The 26,633-nt window shown below is 34.7% G+C and overlaps 1 protein-coding gene and 1 pseudogene across 1 annotated transcript in view; both read right to left on the reverse strand.

The window, feature by feature from the left end:
• The window catches only part of LOC107405330 (metacaspase-6), a 29,090-nt gene extending 7,525 nt beyond the window's left edge, over nt 1-21,565 (reverse strand). The window contains exons 1-3 of the mRNA XM_060818294.1: nt 21,209-21,565; nt 20,666-20,791; nt 19,893-20,542 (exon numbers count right to left, since the gene is read on the reverse strand). Coding sequence (XP_060674277.1) covers nt 19,893-20,542; nt 20,666-20,791; nt 21,209-21,554 — 1,122 coding nt within the window. The 5' untranslated portion in view covers nt 21,555-21,565. The remainder of the gene's footprint in view (nt 1-19,892; nt 20,543-20,665; nt 20,792-21,208) is intronic.
• The window catches only part of LOC125418930 (SH3 domain-containing protein 1-like), a 166,584-nt pseudogene that overhangs the window by 44,093 nt on the left and 95,858 nt on the right, over nt 1-26,633 (reverse strand).

The following is a 26,633-nucleotide window of genomic DNA, read 5'->3' on the forward strand; positions in this document are numbered from 1 at the left end:
ATTATCATTAAAACGTTTATTATAGCTTTTTTTCTCTATTGCTAATGTGATGTTGTTTTACCTTTCTTTCTATGTTACGCATTGGCATATTTGTAAAATGATATTTGAAGTGTATTCGACATGTGTAGCACTAAGTGGGTGGTGTGGGCGGACGCGAATCTATGATGGTATATTTTAATTGGTTATTTACTAAATTAATTCCATTATATACCTTTTATATACTTTGTTATCGAAGTGCTACCAGTTGTGGAACTTAAATTGTAGTAATGTGGGAGGAATAAGGTGGTGTATATAGAAGTGTATTTTCAGTGCAGGAAAATTGTGGTAGGTCCAACCCTTAGGGGAGGTTCTGCCGAATTTTCCGTTGGAGGATCCGATAGGGTTTTCCTGGGATCAGGGCTTGTCTAGGGTTCCGGTGAGAAATTTTGGACGGGTCCTGACACATCTCACAAGCTTGATTGTGCTATTTTGCTTGTTGGGGCTTTCTCCTCCCTTTCTATGTAAGCAAAGGGGAACCATCCAGCCTTACAGTTGCACTCGCCTTTTGGCCATCCATGAGGAGCCACCTGATTGATATCAACAACAGCATGCAAAATATTCTATGAAACCTTTTACTCCAAATTTAATAGCTGAAACGGGAACGACATTCCCATTGAGCACCTCAACTATGAAAGTTATTGCAATTTGGAGTGTTATGGATGTTCCTGATTATCTTGGTTAAACAAAGATGCAAATTGTATTTGTGGTGTCAAAATGTGCTAAACATTGCATGTTTTGAAAAGTATATCAAAATCACATTCAAAAATATTTTCAAAACTGTCTTCAAAGAACTCTTTTTAAAAGAGTTTATCATATTTTCAGTATTAAAAGAAAAAACCTTGCAAACCTTTCCGACCTTGTTTTAGAAAGCAAATTTTATTTCAACAAATATAAAAGCCCTATCATCATAACCTGAAAATTGGATAAAGACAACTTTATTTAAAATTAGCAGAGGACAGAGTAGCTGGCGAACCACAACATAATCATCAACTGATAGACTCAGCTCTCCTTCTGCTTCAGCATCAAATTGGTGAATAACGTACAAGATAAAGTATTTCTAATAATATATTTTCTTCCTAAAAGAAAGAGCACAATGAAATAAAAAGTAAACTAAGTACAATGGTAAAAAAAACTACATGATAAATGCAAATATTTGTTGGTACCACGGTACAACCGCTCTAATAACAAAGGACTAATTTACATGATGTTATCTTTGTGGATCGTAATGAAAAAACTCTAATATTTCAGAGGTCTTACTTTAGCAATAAAGAACATGTTGTCTTGATGATCATCAGATTCCCTAAAGGTTGGATTTACCACAAATTCCCTGCACTGAAAACACACTTCTATATATAGGACCTTATTCTTCCCACCTTACTACAATTTATTTCCACAATAATCAGCACTTCCATAAATTAAACAGGAAACTAATGGAGTATTTAAAAAAATAAATCTAGTATAGTATACAGAGCATCATAAGGTACAACATAGGATGAAAAGAAATATTACAAATTGTCAGGACCCGTCCAAAATTCCTCACGGGAACCCTAGACAAGCCCTGATCCCAGGGAAACCCTACCGGACCTTTCAATGGAAAATCCAACAGAACCTCCCCTAAGGGTTGGACTTACCACAAATTTCCTGCACTGAAAACACACTTCTATATACATCCCCTTATTCCTCCCCTATTACTACAATTTAATTCCACAAATTTGCAGCACTCCAAATGAATAACAGGAAATTAGTGCATAATTAATAACTAAATGTCCAATACAGTATACAGAGCATTAGACAAATAAATGTGGAATTAATACAATGTCAGATAAAGAATGTCAGGACCCATCCAAAATTCCTCACCGGAACCCTAGACAAGCCCTGATCCCAAGGAAACCCTACCGGACCTTCCAATGGAAAATACGGCAGAATCTCCTCTAAGGGTTGGACTTACAACAAATTTTCCTGCATTGAAAACACACTTCTAGAAACATCCCTTTATTCCTCCCATATTACTACAATTTGATTCCACAAATTTACAGCACTTCAAAATGAATAACAGTAAATCAGTGCATAATTAATAACTAAATGTTCAATACAGTATACAGAGCATTAGCTAGTAAATATGATATTAATACGATGACAGATAAAGAAGTAATACAGGATGGAGAGGAAAAATGAAAGAAATCCTTCTTGGACTTTCGGCAATGAACTAAGACGTCGGGCTCGCCCCGGACCATCAACGTCTCCCAACCTGGACCTAGGGGAACGGAATTTAAAAATATAAGATGCTAATCATCTCAGTGAGTGACCCTATCTACTGTACTATTATAAAGCAACGATAATTATAGTCCATTTAGTTAATTAAGAATAAATAAGTAAGTAAATAATAATTAATTGAAAATAATATTTTCTCTCAAAACCCTCACGATTCACTCGGTTAGAAAAGTTTCCCTTTTTAAACATTTTCGCAAAACCCGTTATTTGTATGCCCCAAAAACAAAGGAAAACAATCAGTTAACTAAATATCAAATAAAATATAATAAATCAAGCATCCAAAATTTATAATGAAAATAAAATAGGAATAGAAATAAAAATAATTTTGTAACAATTACTAACTGATTAATAAATGTCATAAACAAATAATATACAAGAATTTAAAGATCCAAAATTTATAATGGAAATATAGAATAAGACATCATTAGATACAATAATTAAAATCATACTTAAACTTCTATTAAAGAAATTTGGCATAAGAAAAAAAATAAATCCAATATATAAATTATAAAATTTATTGTTTGAATCAAGAAAATAATCAAAGAAACATTTTAAATAAATTTAAACATCTATATAAAACAAATGATATAAATATAATAGAATTTATTTTAAAATACCAATCGATTTAAATGATAAAATCAAGGCAAATAACTTTTAAACATTAATGAGAATAGGTAATAAAATCACGATAACAATTTCATAAAATTTGTGTAAAGCTTTAAATTTAAATAAATAATAACAACAACATTAAATATATTCTTAATTTAAATACAATTTTAAATATTTATTTTGAAATCAATGTTCTAAAAATCACTTGATGCACCCACTATATACCAGTGGCGCCAACAGTATCCAGCATCCCAGGGTACTGCCAGATAGGAGGTTAAAGAGAGAAACCGGCATACGGTTGTGTGGCGTCCCACCACGCCACTGCAAACAGGCATCCCAGCCATGGAGGGGCGGCCTACCCTCATCCGATGGCAACCACAAGACAACCCCATAAATCACCTGCGCGCTACTCACAACCACCTGCGCGCTAATCATATCCGTGTGCACACTAATCACATCCATATACACAGAACACCAGTATGTGTATGGTGCATCTAAAAATCATAAAATCCATATATTTATTTTAAATCTCAAAATTTCATAAATACTACCGGGTTTATTCTATCCAATTAAACCCGTAAATTTTCCACAATTCCTTTACAAATAATCGTATAAATTCATCGCATAAATTCCATAAATTTCAAATCCATCAACTATCAATTCCATCAATTTAAATATTCAACACATCAAACATAATTTTCAAATAACAAATTAACACCAAATATATATATTTTAACATCCCAAAATAATTTTGAAAGTGGATCAATCATCTGGAGCACGCAATTAATCCAAGATCCTCCATGGGATCAATTCCATGACGTACACGTGCTCCGAATCGAAGCTTATGAGGCGTGGATTATGAATCCGGTCTTACTTTCCGGAGATCGGACCCGTGGTGGCCGGAATCTCGCCGGAAAGCTCTCGGCTTTTAGAGCGTCGATTCTCCCAAACCATCGCGAATTGGAGGAAAAAGACACCGGATCTGGGTTTAGGGGGTCGGAATTAATGGGGAGGGACTGGCGGTGCAACTGGGTACTCGCCGGAACTGGATTTTCCGGTGAGCCGCCGAATCCCTCCGGAAACCGTCATCGCCGGTGGTGCATCCGGTGGCTGGTGGCCGAGATTTTTGGCGGTTTTGTAAATCGAGGGGAGAGGGTTCCAAAGGACCGGTGGTGAGGCAAATGGAGGCCGGACGGCGAGGAGATCTGGGTTTGAAGATTTTCAGTCCCTCATCAGAAAATACTCCGATCCCAGAGTGTCGGAGGTCCGGTAGCTGTGAAATTTGGTGGGCTGACCCGAAATGAGGAGGTGGTGAGGGATGGCTGGCGCGTGTCGCCTGAAAATGGCCGGAAATGGGTCAAACGGCAGTGGCAGGTGGTGGAGGGGAAAAATGGTCGTCGCGGGAAAACGCTCCGATCCTGGTGCATTACCGGTCGGTGGCCGGTCGGAGTTGAGGAGGCAGAGGCAGTGGGGTGGTGCGTGTGGCCCTCCGGTGGCCAGACGATGGCCAACCGGTGGTGGTCGATTTTTCTCCCCCTCTTTTTCTCTCTCCTCCTTCTCTCTCCTCTCCCCCCCTCTCTTCTCTCCCACCTCACCTAAGAAAAACCACGTGAGTGCCATTGTGCACTCACAGGAATGGCTGAGATCGCGACACGTGGTGTTTCACTGTTCACCGGTTCAAAAATATTAAAATATTACGGTATTCGGAAAACTTCGCATGTCCATAACTTTCAAACCACATGTCCAAATCGGATGTGCCGCTAGTCTAAGGACTCGTATCGATGAGTACTTCACAACCATACATGAGTCAAAGATCAACTTTGCATGAATAAAAAGTCAACTCAGCACCCCTTGGACAGTTTGGACCTCAACTTGTTTTGCTCATAACTTTCATACCGTAGCTCCATTTTGAACGTGCTACTAGTCTATAGACTCGTGACAACGTATACTTTGTAGCGGTACCTCGATCAACCTAGAATTCCATCCGATTCAAAAAGTCAATTTTGACCCCTTCGGTCAACGGTCAACGATCAAAGTCAACGATCAGCGGTCAACCTCGGTCAAATTTGAGAAATTTCCGGTGTACTTCGGGACGGGGTGTTACAAAGAAGCAATACAAGATGAAGAGGAAAAAGGGAGAAAATACTTCTTGGACTTTCGGTAATGAACTGAGATGTCGGGCTCGCCCTGGATGATCAACGTCTCCTAAACCTTGTACCTAGGGGAACAGAATTTAGAAATATGAAATGCTAATCATCTCAGTGAGTGACCCTATCTACTGTACAATTATAAAGCAACAATAATTATGGCACATTTGATTAATTAGGAATAAATAAGTAATTAAATAATAATTAATTGAAAATAATATTTCTCTCAAAACCCTCACTATTTACTCCGTTGGAAAGGTTCCCCTTTTAAAACATTTTCGCAAAACCCAATATTTTATGCCCCACAAATCAAGAAATAATTATTTTAATAAATAATTAAACAATCCAAATACCAATAAAATATAATGAAATATAATAAAATAAATTTAGAACACTTGCATTAAAGAAATATAACATAAGGGAAAAACTTTCAATATATAATTCATATAATTTGATTAAATAAATTAAGATAAACAGCATCAAAAATATAATTTAAATAATTATAAATAGATGATAAAACAAATTAAATGCATTTAATTTAAATACGATTTTAAAACCTTTAGGATTTGAAATTTCTATCTGAAAATTTATACTTGACGCACCACACTATATACCAGTGATGCCCTCCGATACCCAGTGTCCCGAGCACCGTCCGGCGGGAGGTTAAAGAAAGAAACTTGCATATGGTCGCTTCGGCGTCCCAACAGCGCCGCTGCTTAAACCATCATCCCGGCCACGGAGGGGGGCGGCTTATGTGCACTATATAAAACTTGTCTACCCTTGGTCCAATGGCAACTCACGGGAGACATTATAACTTGCGCGCTCATCCACATATACAGTATAGAACACCAGTACTGTATGAGTGCGTTTAAAATAAATAACCAAATTTTATATAAAAAGGTACGTAATTTTTCCAAAATTCACCGTTGGAATTATACCATTTTTCAAATTCACCTTCCCACATTTTTCTTAAATAACACCAGCATAAATCCATCGATAATAATATACAAATAATTTTCTTCCCAGATCATAAAATCAATCAAATAATGTTCCATGGGCGTAATTATAAAATTTGAAACCACCAATTTAAACCAATATTTTTCTTAAAATATTTAAATATCAAATCATGCCCAAAAATAATATTAAAATCCAAATACAATTAATTAATGGAAATACCTTGCTCATGCGTAATAAATATAATTAAATCAAATTAAAAATAATCGAGAATTTCTTAATAACCTAAACTTTCATTTAGCATCAATGGGTATATATATATATAAAATAATATTTTTTCCACAATTATATTTAAATTCCACCACATGAGCATAATTCTAGATATCAAATTAATACAAAATAAATATAATTAATCACCCAAAAATAGTTTTAAAGGTGGGTCACTCACCTCAAGCACGTGTATCAATCAAGGTCCTCCACAGGATCAACTCCACTACCCACACGTGCACCTAAAATATCCACAATACACAAAACTAATTATTTTAATATTTTTAATCGGATAACTCCCAAAAGGGTACCCAGGGAGCGAACACAAATGACAACCAAAATTGATGAGTAATATACTGAATCGAAGCTTGAGTGATGAGGATTACGAATCCGGTTTTACTTCCTAGAGATCGGACCCGAGGTGGTCGGAATCTTGCCGAAAAGCTTTTGGGATTTAACTCCTCGATTCTCACAATCCGTTGAGATTTGAGGAAAGGGGACACCGGATTTGGGTTCAAAGGGTCGGAATTAGTGGGAAAGGAAGGGCGGTGCAGCCGGAAACTCGCCGAAAAGTCAATTTTCCCGGCGATCCGCCGTGGTCACCGGAATCCGTCACCACCGGCGGCGCGTCCGGTGGCCACTGGCCGTGATTTTTGGTGGGAAGGTAGATCTGGTGATGGGTAACTCAATGGGACTGGCGGTGAGGCAAACGGTGGCCGGAATAGGGAGAAATTGGGGTTTGAAGGAATCGGCACCGCTACCGGAAAAAGCCTCGATCTAAGCGCGTCGGCGGTCGGTTAGCCGTGGTTTTTGGCTAGCCGGCCGGTTTGTAGGTGGGCTCCAAGGTGGGGTGGTGAATGTGAGGAAAGGGTGGTCAAAAAATGGCTAAGTGGCGGTGGCCGGTCGGTTTCTCTCTCTAGCTCTCTCTCTCTTTCTCTCCTCTCTTTCTCTCTCCTTTCCCCGCCGGCTCACACGTTTTGCCAAAATAAAAGCCACCCATGGCTGAAACTGTTCACTCATAGGATTGGCTAAAATTGCGACACGTGGCACACACTGTTCACTCAAGCCAAATATATTAAAATATTACGGTATTCGGAAAAATTCGCATGTCCATAACTTTTTAACCAGATGTCCAATTTAAGCATGCCACTAGTCTATGAACTCATATCGATGAGTACTTCACAACCATGTATGAGTCAAAGCTCAACTTTGCATGAAAAATAGTCAACTCTGGCACCCCTTGGACAGTTTGGACTTCAACTTGTTTTGCTCATAACTTTCAAACCTTAGTATCGTTTTTGACGTGCTACTAGTCCATGAACTCGTGACAACGTGTACTTCGTAACGATACCTCGGTCAATGTGAGATTCCATTAGGAACAAAAAGTCAACATTTGACCCCTTCTCAGTCAACCTTGGTCAAATTTGAGAAATTTTCGATGTACTTCGGGACGGGGTGTTACACAAATAGAAATAAATAAAAAGAAAAGAACTTCTCGAAACACGACAGTAACGAAGGTTAAGCTCGTTCCGGACTAACGTCTACCAATCCTTATACCTAAAGAAACGGATTAAAAATGTGAGATGCTAATCATGCTCTAAACTTATAGGAATAATGGTGAACGAAGATCGGTTTCCAGATTCATCCTTGCATTGATTCAATCATAGATGTTTATTTTAACCCATGCTCCTCTCAAAACATTGATTGAATTAAAAAAACCAATGTTTTATCTGTTGAAAAGAATTAAATATATATATATGTATATATATATTCATCAGGCACAAGGTTGCAACTGGCTATTTTTTTCCATGATGGTGATGGAGAAGACAAGCCATAGCCAAAGGAAGAAGAAGAAACGGCGCTCCAAAAGGCGAAGAAAACGAGGCAGAAAATTTTTATGCTTTAGAAAAAAAAAAAGGTGGTGAGCTGGTTTTTTTAAGATGACATGGCATATTTTAACCATTTGAAGTAGTACAGCTGTGCGGTTAAGACCTCTTCATATAAGATTTTTTCCTCACATATAGGACACAACCTATTGAACATTTTCGCATCTATCACATCTGACTAGCCTATTATCAGGCTTGAATAGAATTCATTTCACGTGTCACTGCTATATTTGTAACACCTCGTCTCGAAGTATACCGGAAATTTCTCAAATTTGACCGAGGTTGACCAGGTTTGACCATCATTGATCGAGAAGGGATCAAATGTTGACTTTTTGCTTCTGGTGGAATTTCACATTGTTCGAGGTCCCGTTATGAAGAACACATTAGCACGAGTTCATAGACTAGTAGCACGTCGAAAACGGAGTTACAGTTTGAAAGTTATGAGAAAAACAAGTTGAGGTCCAAATTGTCCAAGGATGCCGGGTTGACTTTTTATTTTTGGGGATATGAGTTTTGACTCATGTACGAATGTGAATTACTCATCGATAAGAGTCCGTAGACTAGTGGTACACCTGATTTGGATATTTTGTTGAAAAATTATTGTAACATCCCACATCGGTTGGAAAGGAGAACGAAGCATGCCATATAAGTGGGTGTGGATACCTTTCCCTTGCGAGGCCTTTTCCTGTGATCCACCATTGTTCTGGGGTCGGGAAGAGCAAAACCGTGCGGGCCCGACCCAAAGCGAACAATATCGCATGCCGGTGGTCTGGGCTATTACAGTGGTATCAGAGCCGGACCCAGATCGGTGTGCCAACGAGGACGCTGGGCCCTAAGGAGGGTGGATTGTAACATCCCACATCGGTTGGAAAGGGGAATGAAGCATGCCATATAAGTGGGTGTGGATACCTTTCCCTTGCGAGGCCTTTTCCTGTGACCCACCGTTGTTCTGGGGTCGGGAAGAGCAAAATCGTGCGGGCCCAGCCCAAAGCGGAAAATATCGCATGCAGGTGGTCTGGGCTGTTACAATTATGGACCTGTAAGTTTTTCAAATACAGTATTATTTTAACATTATTTTTAAATATGTGAACAGTGTGCCACGTGTGATTTAATAAAGGGTGCCATGTGTCACAATGAGGAGATGTCACATGTCAACCATATTAAATACTATATTATCTTAATATTATTTATTTATTTTATTATTCTATTATTTTTATTATTTTATTATTATTATTATTATTTAAAAAAAAATTCTTTTTTCCTCACGTGGGGAAACACCCACCAAAATTTCTTTCTTTTTCTTTTTCTTTTCTTTTCTTTTTCTTCTTCCTTCTTCCTTCTTCCTTCCTTCTCCCTCTCGACTTCACCCTGTTTCTCTTTTTTTTTTTTTTTTTCCAATCATATGAAGCCACATGCACCTGATGGGGAGGAAGAGGGGGAAGATTCTGGCCAGCAGCTGGAAAATGGTAGCCAACCGCCGCCGTATGCGGCTGGATCGGGCTTCGTTGCCGACGACGGCAAGATTGGCTCCGTCGGCGATCTGGCCACCATCCGGCCAAATTAATACTCCTTTCCACCTATTTTGGACCTCCAGAGCTCGATTTTTAGGTCCATTTAGCTCAATTCCTTGTCGTTTGGGAGATACGACAAGTTGAAGTTCGGCCGAAAGCTTCCGTCCACTTTTTGGCCACCTCCAGTCGAGTTGAGTCCAATGGAGATCGGTAACGTATTCCTTGTCCCCTTAGCTTTCCGTTGATACCTTATTTATGAATTTTGGACACCGTTGGTGTTAAACCCCCCGGGTACCGGATATTATTTATCCGAATAAAATATTAATTTATTTAACCCTGTGTAATATTATTGTTTTAGGAGCACGTGTGAGCTGTAGAATTGATCCTATGGAGGATCTTGGTTGGATTGCGTGCTCGAGGTGAGTGACCCACCTTCAAATTGATTACGGGAATAAAATTTGTGAATATTTTGTATTAATTGAATATTTGAAATTGATATTCTATGTGATAAATACTTAGTAGATTTATATTTGGAAATTTGATGCTCAATTGAGTGAATCAAAATATTTATATATTAAGAAATACTTTGATCTAAAGAATTTTATGAAATTGAAATTGAAATTATTAATTATTAAACTAATTTGTTGGAATATTTCATAATTGAATATTTCAAAAATATGTTTATGTGTTCGATATTATGAGAATTTCTATTTAGAATTGTATTACCAATTTATAATGTTTTTAATATATGTTTTGGTGCCAAAAGAATATATTTGGGAATTTAAAGAAATTGTGGTTTTGATTTATTTTAATTATTGCTATAGTTATTATTCAATTATTGTGCACAATTATATGAATTAATTTTATATGGAATTTATACGGTTTTCATATTATTGATTTAAATTGATTTTTGAGAATTTGAGAAAAATATGGATTTAAATTACTATATTTCAAAAATATTTATGCATTGAAATATTAATGGCTTGACCTTATGCCATTGAAAAATTTGTATATTCAAAATTGATGGATTTGAACTTGATGGATTTATAATGATGATTTAAAAGAGAATGTGGAAAATTACGGGTTTAATTGGATGGAATAAACCCAATGATATTTATGAAATTTTGAGATTTTGAAAAATATTGATTTATGATTTACAAGTTTTTAGATACACCAACACGTACTGGTGTTTTGTGTATATGGATGTGATTAGTGTGCACATGGATATGACTAGCGTGCAGGTGGGTGTGAGTAGCGCGCAGGTGATTTATGGGGTTGTCCTGTGGTTGACATCGGATGAGGGTAGGCCACCCCTTCATGGCCAGAACGCCTATTAGTAGCGGCGCGGCGGAAAGCCATGCGACCGTATGCCGGTTTCTTTCTTTAACCTTCTGTCTGGCGGTGCTCGGGACGCTGGGTACCGTTGGCGCCACTTGTATATAGTGGGTACATCAAATGGTTTTCAGAACATGGATTTCAAATCTAATATTTTGAAATTGTATTTAAATTAAGAATATAGTTAATGTTGTTTTTATTATTGATTTCAAATGGAGATTTTAATTTGATTTAATCTTTTCTTTGCTTAATTGTTCAATAACTTGATTTATTTTAATTACTTAATTATTCTATGAATTGTTTTAATGTGAGTTTTATTAATATTTCGGTATTAATTGTTATGACATGCATTAATTATTTAGTAATTGTTACAAGTTATTTTTATTTCTATTTGTTTCATTATAAATTTTGGATCCTTGAATTTTCGTTTTTTATTGGAAAATTATTGACTAATTATTTTCCTTGGTTTTCGGGGCATACAAATAGCGGGTTTTGTGAAAACGTTTTAAAAAGGAGAAATTTTCCAACAGAGTGAATGGTGAGAGTTTTGAGGGAAAATATTATTTTCAATTAATTATCATTTATTTATTCATTGATTATTCTTAACTAATCAAGTATACTATGATTGTTATTATTACCATAATTTTGTATATAGATAGGGTCACTCACTGAGATAATTAGCATTTCATGTTCTTAAATTCCATTCCCCTAGGACCAGGTTAGGAGACGTTGATCGTTCGGGGCGAGCCCGACGTCTCAGTTCATTGCCGAAAGTCCAAGAAGCATTTCCACCCTTTTTCCTCTCCATCTTGTATTGCTTCATCTGTCATTATATTAATTTCATATTTTTTTGTATAATGCTCTGTGTACAGATTGGACAGATATTTGTTTAATTGCTTACTGATTCCCTGTTATTATTTTGGAGTGCTGTAAATTTGTAGTAAGGTGGGAGAAAGAAGGGGATGTTTCTAGAAGTGTTTTTTGTAACACCCCGTCCCGAACCATGTCGGAATTTTCGCACGTTGACCGAGGTTGACCGTTGACCGTTGACCAAGGGATCAAAAGTTGACTTTTTGACCCGGTTGGAATTCTAGGTTGACTGAGGTACCGTTACGAATTACACGTTGGCACGAGTTCGTAGACTGGTAGCACGTTGAAAACGGAGCTACGGTTTGAAAGTTATGAGCAAAACAAGTTGAGGTCCAAACTGTCCAAGGGGTGCCAGAGTTGACTTTTTATTTATGCAAAGTTTAGCGTTGACTCATGCATGGTTGTGAAGTGCTCGTCGATATGAGTCCGTAGACTAGCGGCACGTCCGATTTGGACATGTGGTTTGAAAGTTATGGACCTGTAGAGTTTTTCAAATACCGTATTATTTTAATATTATTTTTGAACGTATAACGATGTGCTACGTGTGACTTACTGAAGGTGACCATGTGTCACCATGTTGAAATGCCACATGTCAACCATGTGTAAAAATGAAATTGTTTTATTATTATTTTAAATAATAATATTATTATTAATATTATTTAATTAATTTTAAATCATTTCTTTTTTATTTTCCTTTTTCTTTTTCTTTTGTTTTTTCTCTTTTTTCTTTCCCCACGTGGGAAAAAAGGGGACCCAGCCCCGGTCCTGTTCTTCTTCTTCCTCTTCTTCTTCTTTCTTTCTATCTTTCTTTCTTTCTTTCTTTCTCTCCCGTCGTCTCTCTCTCTCCCGTGTTTTTAAATTCCGGCCACCCATAGTCCTCACGCGCCGGCCAGTGACGAGCAGAGGGAGGAGGCGAGCTCAGCCACATATTTTCACGGTCACCGGCCGCCGGACGCGCACCGATCGGGCCGGAGAAGTCGTCGGTCGGCAAAATTTCTCTCTCCTCTTTTCTTGTGTTTTCCGGCCATCCCAGTCTGAATTAAACCTCCTCTCCCCCTATTTTGGGTCCTCTGAGTTCAAAAATGGCCTCCAATCTCAAAAATTCGAAGCGGTGTGCGAGATACAAGGAATTGAAAACCGGCCAAAACTTTCCGGCCAAATTTCGGCCACCTCCGGCGGAATTGGGGTCGATGGAGACCGGTAATGCACTCCTCGTTCCACGAGCTTCGATTTGGTATATCATTCACCTATTTTGGTTAACGTTTGTGTTTGACCCCCCGGGTACCGGGTATTATTTACCCGAATTAAATATTAATTTATTTGACTGTCTGTGAATTTTGTTCTAGGAGCACCGGTGAGTCGTGAAATTGATCCCGGATCATGATTTAATTGCGTGCTCCAAGTGAGTGACCCACCTTTAAAAATATTTTTGGGGTAATTAATTGTATTTATTTGGTATTAATCTGATATCTGTAATTTGTGCTCATGTGGTGTATTTTAAATACAATCGGGAAAAAACATTATTTTATATATATTTACCCATTGGTGCTAAATGAAATTTTGGGGTCATTAAGAAATTCCCAATTATTATTTTATTGTGATTAAATGGTATTTGTTACACATGAGCAAGTATTTTCAGTAATTGATTGCGTCTGGATTTTATATCGTTTTTGGGCAATTAATTATGTTAAATTGGTATTTAAATTATGCTCATGTGGCGTGATTTAATTATGAATTATATTGTGGTTTAATTTATTTATTATGCATGAGCAAAGTGTATTTCGGTAGTATTTGTACGTGGTTTTCAGTATTAATTTTTCAGGCATAATTGGGTTAAATATTTTGCGAAAATATTTGTTTAAATTTTATAAATTATGCCCGCGGTATTTTTATGGTTGCATCTCGTATTTTGAGAAAATTGTGGTTTGTTGTTATCGCTGTTTCGTACCGGTTTATTAAATAAAAATATGTGGGATGGTAAGTGTGAGAATTTAATGTATTTCCCACGGTAATTTTGGAAAACGGTACGGTTGGTTATTAATGTTTATTTTTAGACGCACTCATACAGTATTGGTGTTCTGGTGTATGGTGTATGGACACGTGGTAGCGCGCGGTTATTATTTCTCCCGTGGTTGCCATTGGACTGGACAGACAAGTTTGATATTGGCCACAGCCGCCCCTCCATTGGCCGGGAGATGGTTTTAGCAGCGTTACTGTCGGGACGCCGAAGTGCCGTTGCAGGTTTCTCTCTTTAACCTCCCCGCCAGTCGGTGCTCGGGACGCTGGGTATCAGAGGGCATCACCGGTATATGGTGTGGTGCGTCAGGTGTAATTGTCAGGTGTAATTTTCAAATAAAGTTTCAAACTCCAAATGGTACAAAATTATTTATTATAATTTATTGCAGTTTATTTATATTTGGGGTATTTATTTATTTATTTGTTGTTTATTAAAGTATTTGGTTCATTGGTTTTCGGGAAGTACGAATATCGGGTTTTATGAAAATGTTTTAAAAGGGGAACATTTCCAACGGAGTGAATAGTGAGGGTTTTGAGAGAAAGTATTACTTCAATTGTTTATTTATTTATTTATTTAATTGTTCGGTACTGGTTAATTAAATTCTTTTATTTTTATATTATTAATATTAAAGGTGTTCAGTAGATAGGGTCACTCACTGAGATGATTAGCATCTCACACTCTTAAATTCCGTTCCCCTAAGTCCAGGTTGGAGACGTTGATTGTCCGGGGCGAGCCCAACGTCTCAGTTCGTTGCCGAAGGTTCAAGAAGTTTTTCTTCCATTTTTCCTCTCGAACTTGTATTGCTTTTTATCTGTCATTTTATAAATTCCACATTTATCTGTATAATACTCTGTATACTATACTGGACGTGTAGTTTTTATTTATTGCACCAAGTTGCTGTTATCTTTCGAAGTGCTGAAATTTGTGGAACCAATTTGTAGTATTGTGGGAGGAATAAGGGGATGTTTTTAGAAGTGTGTTTTCAGTGCAGGTAATTTTTGGTTAGTCCTACCCTTAGGGGAGGTGCTGCCGGATTTTCCGTTGGAAGGTTCAGTGGTATTTCCCTGGGATCAGGGCTTGTCTAGGGTTCCGGGGAGGAATTCTGGACGGGTCCTGATATTTTTCATGCAGGAAAATTTTGTGGTAAGTCCAACCCTTAGGGGAGGTTCTGTCGGATTTTTCATTGGAGGGTCCGGTAGGGTTTCCCTGGGATCAGGGCTTGTCTAGGGTTCCGGTGAGGAATTTTGGATGGGTCCTGACAATATTGGTCAAATTTGCTCAACTTGTCGTCATCGTACATACAACTCCATTCAATTCCCTTATAGTGGTCAGCCTCGCGAATTTTAATATATACCTACAAAATTATACAAAGATCATGGTATGGAGTATGGAGTAAATAATTGTTCTACGCCTAAAATTTGATTTATCTAAAAATTGGGTGTATATGGTATAAAATAAAAATTATTAATATTTGTCACATCAATGTGAATACTAAAAAATTAGCTACTTACGCGGTTGTTGTCGAGCAATCTTTCTCATGGATTATACCAAGTCAACATTCAGTCAGAAGCATCGCCATTCTCATTCTGACCATGATATGTGGTAGCTGCAATGGATCCAGTAAATGATGGAATATTGTGGAGGCAAAGAAATGCACTCCATTGACCATTTTTGAGCACCAATGGGTATGGAGAATTCCCAATATACCCTTGCCAATCATGGGACCCATCATATGTTAGTCTGCTTCATGTTGCATTGTAAATCAAGCATGCCGTGATGACTACTAAAACACTATATTTTGGCTTCAAGCTCTCAACGAATTTCCAGGCGTTACACATATGTATATATGTGTATATATATATGTATGCGAATTAATTGAAATGAAACCAAAATTTAAATAACAACTTATAGATTTGGTTAACAAGTTGTTAATTAATGGTATAATCAATTGATCATTAACTGAGTTTGTAACAAAGTCATAACAAGAATTATAATGGATATAATATCGACTTGTAAATTTCAACACATTTCAAATGAAGGCAAATTTTAAATCTGAACAACCGAAAAAAAAAAAGTAACTCTTAATAGATAAAAAATAATAATAATAATAAAAAAGGGAGATATATTTAAAGGCAATGTGTAACAGTCCAGACCACCCGAATGAGATATTGTCCTCTTTGGGCCTGGAAAATCCTCTTACAACCTAGCCCTCAAGGTTTTAAAAGGTCTCTCAAGGAAAAGGTATCAATACCCACTTATAAGGAGTGTTTTGTTCCCCTTTCCAACCGATGTGGGACTTCACAATTGTCAGGACCCGTCCAAAGTTCCCCACCGGAACCCTAGACAAGCCCTGATCCCAGGGAAACCCTACCGGACCCTCCTCTGGAAAATCCGGCAGAACCTCCCCTAAGGGATGGACTTACCACAAAATTTCTTGCACTGAAAATGCACTTCTATAATTGTCCCCTTATTCCTCCCACAGTACTACAAGTTGGTTCCACAAATTTCAGCACTTCAATATAGATACAATAATCCAGTGCAAAATAAATACATAACTGTCCCATACAGTATACAGAGCTTTATGAAGTACTACAAAGTATAGAATACAGCAAGAGTGAAAGAAATATTACAACTGCAATAAAAGAAGAAACGGTACTGCCGAACTAAAACAGCGAGGAAGATCAAGTCCGCTCCGAATGAACACCGATAACCTGGTACCTAGAGGAACGGAATTTAAGAGTGTGAGATGCTAATCATCTCAGTGAGTGACCCTATCAACTATACAATATAATACCACGGTAATAAAATAGATAAATAATAATTATTTGGAAATAATAATTTCTCTCAAAACCCTTACCATTCTTTCAGTTGGAAAAGTTCCACTTTTAAAACTTTTTCACAAAACCCTTGTTCATAATCCCCGAAAACCAAGACATCAAATAAATACCATAACAGTAATAATTATATTTTTAATTCCAATACAGTTTCCAAACATTTTATTTTTAAAACACAGTTCTGAAAATTATTTGATGCACCCACTATATACCAGTAGCGCCAACAGTACCCAGCGTCCCAAGGTACCGCCAGACAGGAGGTTATAGAAAGAAACCGGCATACGGTCGCGTGGCGTCCCACTGCGCCGCTGCTAACCTGGTGTCCCGGCTATGGGGGGTGGCCTACCCTCATCCGATGGCAACCACAGGACAACCTCATAATATCAACCGCGCGCTACTCACACCCACCTGTGCGCTAATCACAACCGTGTGCACACTAACCATATCACATATAAACAGAACACCAGTACGTGCACGGTGCATCTAAAAATCATAAAATCCACATATTTAATTTATAAATCAAAACTCACATTTTGCATAAACATAGAGGGTATATTCCATCCGCTTGATCCCGGAAATTCTCCATAATTTCTTTATAATCAACACCATAAATTCCATGATTTTCAAATCCACCAACTCCCAAATCCACCAATTCAAATATTCACATTTTCCCAATAGCATAAATAATTCTCGAAATATAATAATTAAATCTCACAATATTCCATGGGCATATTTTATAAAAATTGGAGTCACCAACATAAACAAATATTTTCCTTGAAATATTGGAAAATCAAATCATGCCCGATTTAAATGTTAAAACCACAAAAATTTCGAAATTCTCAAACCATAAAATAATTTCACATGGCATAAATTTGTAAAATGCACATTTTCTTAAATCCAATAAATTCACAAATAATTCCACAATAAATCAAATAAATATTTGGCACATAGAAATTAAATTCCAAATATTTAAATCACACATAATATGCACCAATTAAATTCCCAAAATAAATTTGATGGTGGGTCACTCACCTGGAGCACGCAATTAAACCATGATCCACCATGGGATCAATTTCACGACTCACCGGTGCTCCTAGAATAAAATTCACAAACAGTCAAATAAATTAATATTTTATTCGGGTAAATAATACCCGATATCCTGGGGGTCAAACACAAACGTTAACCAAACTAGGTGAATAATATACCGAATCGAAACTTGAGCGACGAGGTTTACAAATCCGGTCTCCATCGACCCCAATTCCGTTGGAGGTGGCCGGAATTTGGCCGGAAAGCTTCGGCCGATTTTCAATTCCTCGTATCTCGCAAACCGCTTCGAATTTTTGAGATTGGAGGCCATTTTTGAACTCAGAGGACCCAAAATAGGGGGAGAGGAGGTTTAATTCGGACTGGGCTGGCCGAAATACGGCGAAATCGCCGAAAAAATTTCCACCCGCCGCCGCGACTTCGCCGGCCCGATCTGGGCGCGTCGCCGGCCGGCCGGCAGCCAAATTTGGCTGGTGAGCTCGCCGGCATGTGGGCTTGGACGGTGGCCGGAGCGTGTAGTGAATGGGTGGCCGGAAAAGTTAAACACGGGAGACAGAGAGAGACGGCCGGTGGGAGAAAAAAGGTCTGCATGTGTGTTTTTGTCTCTCGGCTCGGGGAAGAAGAAGGAATGTTATTTCGAAATTACATTAGATAAGTCTACCAATCATATTTTTAGAAAAAAAAATTATATCGCAAATTACAAGTTTACCTATCTATTATTTATTTTTGCAATAATAAATTTAATATTGTATAAATATTATAAAGTAAATAAAAATTAGAATGTAAACAAAAATTGAAAAATATGCAAGAAATATATTTGTCAAAACCAAAATTTCAAAATTTTGGTATCGATGATATATTAAAAATTATATAAAAAATATTAAGGAGATAAATCCTTTGATAATTACTTCATACATTTCATATTTTAAAATGAAAATGAAAAAAATACAAATAGCTCTCAACTACCCATGATTTTTTTTATAGTATTGAAATAACATTTATAAAATATAACATAATTGTAATAATTGTTATATATCTTAATTAATATATATATTTTTATTAATAATAGTATTTTTTTTTAACTATTGAAGCTTATTATAAATAAATTGATTAAGAGAACTATAATATTTATTCAATATTTTACAATTTTAATAGTTAATTTGATAATTAATTAATTAAATAAGTTAATTTTAAAGTTTTAATAATAAAATTTATTTTTTGCAATAAATTTCTGTCAAGTTTCATAATTGTTTTAAGTTTTATTGATATTCACTAATTTTCGATATTTTTGTTGATATTTTTATATTTTAAACCTTCGATTATCTATAGATAAAATTCGTCCACATACTCTTTAATTTTATGAATGGAATCTTTTTTTTCACCAAAAAATAAATAAATAAATAAAATGAGCTTTTCTTTTCTTTTTCCTTTTTTTACCACGTTAGACTTTTAATTTTTTTTTTTAAATTAATATCTGGTTAATAAAGAGAATATATATGTATATATATATATATAGTTTGCTTTCTGGGATTCAAGTTTAAACTTGAATTTATATCATATTAATGATGTAATTTTATATTATTATTTATATGATTCCAAAAAAACGTTGTAATTTTTAAAAGTTATCTTTTATTTATATTTTCCCGTCTCTGTGTCTAGTACATTCGTTGGCATTTTCTTATCATTTAATAAATTTCCATGCATTAATATAAATTTTGCTACCAAAAGTGTTTATATTTTTAATTTCAATACCAAACGAGGTAACTTAGAACAAATAAATATATATAAAAAACATATAAATTATATATGGTTCTGGAACATTATTACCAAAAAGTTACAGGGTATTGTGGAACATGAGATAATATTTTATATAATATAATTTAGTTCTCGAAATAACCGTTTGAGATTTTTATTTTTATTTTGTTGCTTTTATGTTTTGGGTTCAGACAAAGACACAAATCTTTGATGCGACGCCAAAATCAAAGAAAGGAACTTGCAGTGGAGAAAAGAAGCATTACGAGATGATTAAACATGAAAATCAACAATAATTGCAACTTGAAAAACTAGTTTCAGATGATTGATGGGCAGCACAGAAAAGGCGCATCAACATGATCATCATTGCAGTAGAGACCAGGTTGCTGATCTAAACCTTTGCTCTTGAGAAATTTCGTAGCCTTCAAAACAAGTTCCCGGTTGGTAATTTGGCCACCTGATTCAGCAATTATGGTCTGGATTGCATGGCTAAAAGCTCCGCAAGGAACATCATCTTTTCCAGAAAGAACCACATCGCCAGAAATTTGGAATGTCTGGCAGCCACTGAACAGAAGCCCACCTTTGGGTAGTAGTTCATGTCGTTGCTTGCCAGTGCCATCCACTCCCCCTTCCACTACCTGTGTTGCTAATGCGTGTTTTGCATTATAAAGATCAGCTTTAATCTCCAGCTTCCGTCTCAGTTTCGTAAGCTCTCGAGCTTTACTTCCCACCATCCCCAGGTACGCTCCTGCTGCACCATTGATGCAATTCAGGGGTTTGTTTTCTTTCCTCATGTTGTACTCCTTCATGAACTTCTTCACCTTGGGACTTACTTCGTCTCCAAAGACTTCGAACAGGGTTGACCTCAGATTCCCAACATCAATGTCGGGTTTTCCAGTTTTTTCATTCAGTATGTCTATGAGAGTGGGGAGTGGCAAAGCTCTACTCTTCATATGGCCATGCCTGAAATATCCAATCTCGTTCTGATCTTTCTCTTCCTCATGCTCTCTCCAACGATTATAGTAACGCATTTCTGAGGGGAAACGGATTCCACGATCCTTAAATTCCACATAGTACTGACCTCTTGGTCCACCATAGCCGTAGCCATTGCATTGATATTGTTCATGACGCTCGGTGCTCTCTCCTATCTGTTCTTTAGCTCCGCCAATTAGACCACCGCTGTGACACGAATCCGATACAATTGTGATGCTGCAACCTTCTGGAACTTGGTCTACAATATCCCTTAAATCGTCATCTGCAGTTCAGCCAATTCCCCAAGGTAAAACCCCTCCACGAAAAGAAGTTATGAAGCATAAATTTTCATATATATTATTAGCAACTCCTTTATGGGCGTTGGTGCCCATATTATGAGTAGGCGTCTGGCCGCATAAAAGCGCTATAGGTTATGGTAAGGACTGTTTGGAAGATCTCACAGAAAATATATATATTACATATACAATAATTATCTAATCATAATATTCTAAATTTCTAAAAGTAGAATATAGTATAAAAAAATCTAATACAAAGTGCAAATAATTAATTTATCAAAATTAATCTATACTGTATTTTTACTTTGTAAAATTATTAAATCAGGATATACATGATTAGATCAAAATTGTATATCTATATATATAATATTTATACATGGAGTGAGAGTGAGACAAAAACTGACCAAAGATGAAGTTCATGTCGCATGGCACCAAGCACTCGTCATAGCCAGTTTCGTCGTCTTCACCAATTTCAAGCGGAAATCGAGAGCCATGACCACTGTAGTGGATGAAGAGAATATCACCAGGTTCAGCTGATTGAACAAGGCGAGTGAGGGCATCATATATGTTTTTTCCGGTTGGTTGAGTGCAGGAATCATCAGTGTCGATGAGAACAGTGATATTATCATCGGAGAAGCCATAGCGGTCTAGAAGGCATTTCTTCATCTGGTAGACATCATTGACACATCCGTTGAGCTCCACCGTGGTTCCAGGGTAATTGCAACCAATCAACAATGCCTTCCTTCCCATTTCTCTCTCTCTCCCACTTCACAACTCTTCCGTTTGGACACTCAGAAATTTTGATATTCTTAAACGATAGAGATAACACGAAAATAAGTAATAGTACTGTTTGCCGAAGAATAAAGCAAAATCTCTTATCTCTCAGCCAAAAAAATTAAAAATATATATTAAAAAAAAAAAGTGACAGAAAACTTTTGCAGCATGTGATTCCCGAGGGATACGGAAGCACGTCATCTAAAATGTTCATTGTCACATTGGAGATTTCTTTTTTTTTTTTTTTTTTTGAATTTTCACATGGAGATTTATGTAAAATATAATGAAAGACTTTGACTTTTCTTTATCGTATTTTTTTAAGCAGACTTATAGTGTTTTCCTATTTGTCTACGTTGGAGAAAATAAAAATAATATGATACGCCATTTCTTATTAATTTAGATTTTTGATAAATTAATTTGGTATCAAATTTACTGATTCAAGAGATACTGATTTAAAACTTAGCAATGTCAATCGAAAAAAATATTTATATATTTGTAAGGAGGGAAGTGCTGGAAAAAATATAATGAGAGGTGCTAGAAAAAATATGAATGATATAATAGTTCATCTCTCGTCAGCTTAATTTTATAAAATAAAACTATTATTTGTTGGCTGCATTTAATTATGCGTTGGAGTTTTATTCCAAAATTTTAACTTGGCTATTACTCAATGGTTGCTTTTAATTATATATTGGTTTTTTACTCTAAAAACCTAATTAGAGAATGTGAATCCCTTCTTAAACAGCCATTTAATTAAATTGTTAAATTGCATATAGGTTCAATTAATGATGGTCATCAATGATTAGGAAAAAAAAAAAAAAAAAGGTTAAAGATTGGCTGGAAATGGATGGCATTTAGCTTACTTGCAAGGGAAAAAGCAATGCCTTTTTGGCAATTAAGAGTAATTTTTACCATTGTACTATGTCGCACAAACTAAATATTCTAATTTGGGATGGTATATATATTAATTATGCAAGACATAAGGGTTGTCTAAACATGTGAATATATTTAGCAAGGAGAATTTTTTTTTTATTTGGAGGTAAATCTCACTTCTTATCCCTTGATTTCATTGAACTCTGCCTCCAAGATAAAATATTCTGATGCTGATTAGTATATATATTAATTATGCAAGACTTAACGGTTGTTTATACATGTGAGCATATATAGTAAGAAGAATTCTTCTATCATGATATATTGATGGATTTCTCATAAGAATCTCACTTTAGAGTCCTTGAATTACTTTAAGTATTGAGATGTAAAATTATTTTTGGATTAGTTCATATAAAGTTCATTTTGAATTTCTAGAGCTTTAGTACATCATTAAACTTATTCAGACTACCAAGATATTCTCAAATTTTAGCTTTTGAATTAATTAAAAGCTAATAATAAAGGAACATTAAAAGGTTCTATTAAGAAACTGACTATATGCATCAAATATAAATTAAAAATTGCTTATTGCAAAAAGTTAAATAAATACAAATAATAGTAATACTAGTAATGAATAAATAAATAAATAATTTAACAAATTTCTTGTGAATAATTGATTTGTTTTCTGTTGGTGCATCTACTTATTAATCATGTTTGAAACGGGCCAAAAATTGTTTAAAATTTAAATTGATACATTTTAATACAGAATAATTAAAAATCAAAGTTAAATAAGTTGGCAAAATTGATATGCCACTTATACCCACGCTTGAAAGGTCGTGAGTTTAAGACATTAAGAGGGAAATTGCTGTAAATTGGGGGGGGTGTGGGTGGGAGAAAAAGGAAAGAAAACGAAAAGAACTTTAAAACCAAGACTTTTTTGGGAAGGAATTAAGAACCAAGGCTTTTTTTTTTTTTTTTTTACTGTAACATGAAATTATCTAATTCATAGAGTTCCTCATATATGACAAAAATATTATGGGTTTTCACATTTTGAAAATTTTTGAATTTTAAACAAAGACTAATTTTGACTAATACCTTTTTGTACGGGTCTTACCGCTATTTCAACATTATCAATCGAAAAATGGGCATCCAATATGAAGGTTTCCTTCAACGGTGAACAATAATACAAATAAGAAAATAATTGAGAGAATAAATTATCCCCTAATAATGCTTGGATTAAAAAATTATCTGAAAACAATATACCTATATTCTATATATATATATATATAAATGACTAATGTATATAATTTGAAAGACAATGTACAGATTAAGATGAATCCTACTTAAGTTATTCATGGTCATATAACAAATTGCTAATTATAAAATTGATTAGAATTCCATCCATCCATTCCTAAAAGCAACCTTCTTTTATGTGAATTCACCCCAAAAAATATATATATATATATATATATATATTCCTCAATGTGAATTCCAGTAATTTTTATTAAGTCAACAAAGAGATCTACTAGATCAACGATATCCTTTCTTAGAAATGACCTTCCATAATATACTAAATTATCCCCTAATATACTGAATTCTTTTTATGCTAGGATTAAAAATTATGTGAAAATATCATACGTATATAATTATTTTATGATGCGAATGTTGTAATTTTTTAACATCTGAATATCTATAAAGATGATAGTTTTATAAAAAAATCATTTAGTTTTGTAGACATCCACATGTTAAAAAAGTGCAAACGTCCATATTATAAGACTTTATATTTATATTTATATTTTTATATTTAAGGGTGTATTCAATTTAAATTTTAATAGATTTAAAAACAGATAGAAATTTTAAAAGAAATTCATAAATTGTTATTGAATTCTATAAACTTCATATAAAAAAGTTTTGCTATTTATTATCATTAACTATGGTCACCAGTTTATGCGGCAATTTTATTTGGGATATTTAATTATATTTATTTTTATACCAAAATTTTAAAAATGAACCCTTTAATGGTAATCATTTAACTTGCTATGTGACATGAATGTTCTATAGATGATCATTTATAAATGGTGATAAATACCATTTTTTAATATAAAATTTGTAATAATCTATGGAAAACTTTGAAATTGAGGTAGAATTTTAGTTAGACATTTCAAGTCACAATTTCCCTTCTAAAATCTCATCTAATTCATTAAAATTTATTATTTTTTAATATCCATTAAAACCAATAACTTTTTGAATACCTTAGAATTAAAAAAAAGAAAAAAAAACTTTTATAAAATCCTAATTAAATATATGGATTGGATATAGTGTTTTCAATGGCGGATAGGTAAGTAATGCGTAAGAACTTGCCCTTGGAAGAGGATTAACAACTAGAATGGCTGTTAATACCTCGTAGACTAAGGAGCAAAAGGATGAATCTGCTTGAGGAAAGGCTCTCATCTGATTAGCTAGTTTTAGTAGACTTTTAAATATTCCAGTAAAATATAAATTAAATACCTTTTAACTTATATAAACTCTAAATTGAACATCCATAGCTTTTGAATTCTTTCAAAGTCTACCTAACTTTAAATTGGACATACTCCTTTTATAAGTTAATTACTTTTTAAATACTTTAGATTTTAAAAATTTTACATTATAAAGTCTTAGTTAAATACACAAACAGAAAGTGGTATTTCTAGTGGTCAACAGTTGAGCAATATGTAAGAACTTACCCTTAGAAAGGGGTTAATGCTGGAAATCATTGCTAATACCCCTTCGGCTAAGGAGCATAAGGAGGAATATGTCTACAGAAGAGCCCACGTTTGATTAGTTAGCTTTAATAAACTTTTAAAGATTCCATTAAAATACAAATTAAAAGGAATATAAATTAAATACTCTACAATTTGTATAAACTCTAAACTGAATATTCCTAGGTTTCAAATTTTTTTAAAATATAACTTTAAATTGGATATATTTTCTTTATGCATGACTAATGTATATAATTTGAAAGATAATATACAGATTAAGATGGACCACCCTTAAATTATCCACGGCCGTGTAACAAATTGCAAATAATAAAATTGATTAGTATTCCTTACATCCATCCCTAGAAACAACCTTCTTCCATGAGGAATTTACCCCCCACCCCAAAAAATAAAATAAAATAAAATAAAAAACTCACAATGTTGATTCTAGTAATATTGACATTGTCTACATATAGAAATTACGAAAGTTAACAAAATTAGGTATCCCTGAAGTACTATACTCCTCTCCCATATGTATGTAGAATTGAACCCACATATATGGATGACCCTCACATGTATGTAGAATAGAAACCGTATATATGAATGACCCACATGTATAACCCCCACAAGCATGTGAGAGTACGGTACTCTTGAAGTATTGAAAATCTCCTCCATCCATAAAATCAACCTTCCATAATATACTAAATTTTTTTATTCTTGGATTAAAAAATTATGTGAAAACAATATGCTTATATTCTATATTTATAAATGACTAATGTATATAATTTGAAACACGCATTTAATTATACACGACTATATAACAAATTACAAATAATTAAATTGATTAGTATTCCTTCCATCCGTCCCCATAAACAACCTTCTTCCTCGTGGAACTTAAAAAATAAAATAAATAAAAATTCCTCCTAGTGGATTCCAGTAATATTGATGAGGTCAGCATCTAGAAATTAAGAAAGACTACGGGATAAATGACATATTGACATCATCCTATATTCCAGCATGACACATGCAAATCACACAGAAAATAAAAAATTAATCACAAATTTTCATGAAAACATAAAGACTTCTAACAGACTTTAATAGTGTTGAACTTGTATTCGATAATTTTATTAATTTTCATCACATAATGTATTACAAAGAATTTTTCCCACTTTAAAATTTTGAATTTATAATCTTTAAAGTATGGATGTGAATCATTTATTGCAATAACAATAACAATAATCATAATAATAATAATAATAATAATAAACAATTCAATAAATTGCTTTGTTAAAAAAAAAAAAAACCATATACTTATATTCTATATTTATAAATGGTTAATGTATAATTTGAAAGTAACAATGTACAGATTAAGATAGATCCCACTTAAGTTATACATGGTCATATAACAAACTGCAAATAATAAAATTGATTAGAATTACATCCATCCATTCCTAGA

This window comes from Ziziphus jujuba, chromosome 6, assembly GCF_031755915.1.
Source record: "Ziziphus jujuba cultivar Dongzao chromosome 6, ASM3175591v1".
Lineage (NCBI taxonomy): Eukaryota > Viridiplantae > Streptophyta > Magnoliopsida > Rosales > Rhamnaceae > Ziziphus > Ziziphus jujuba.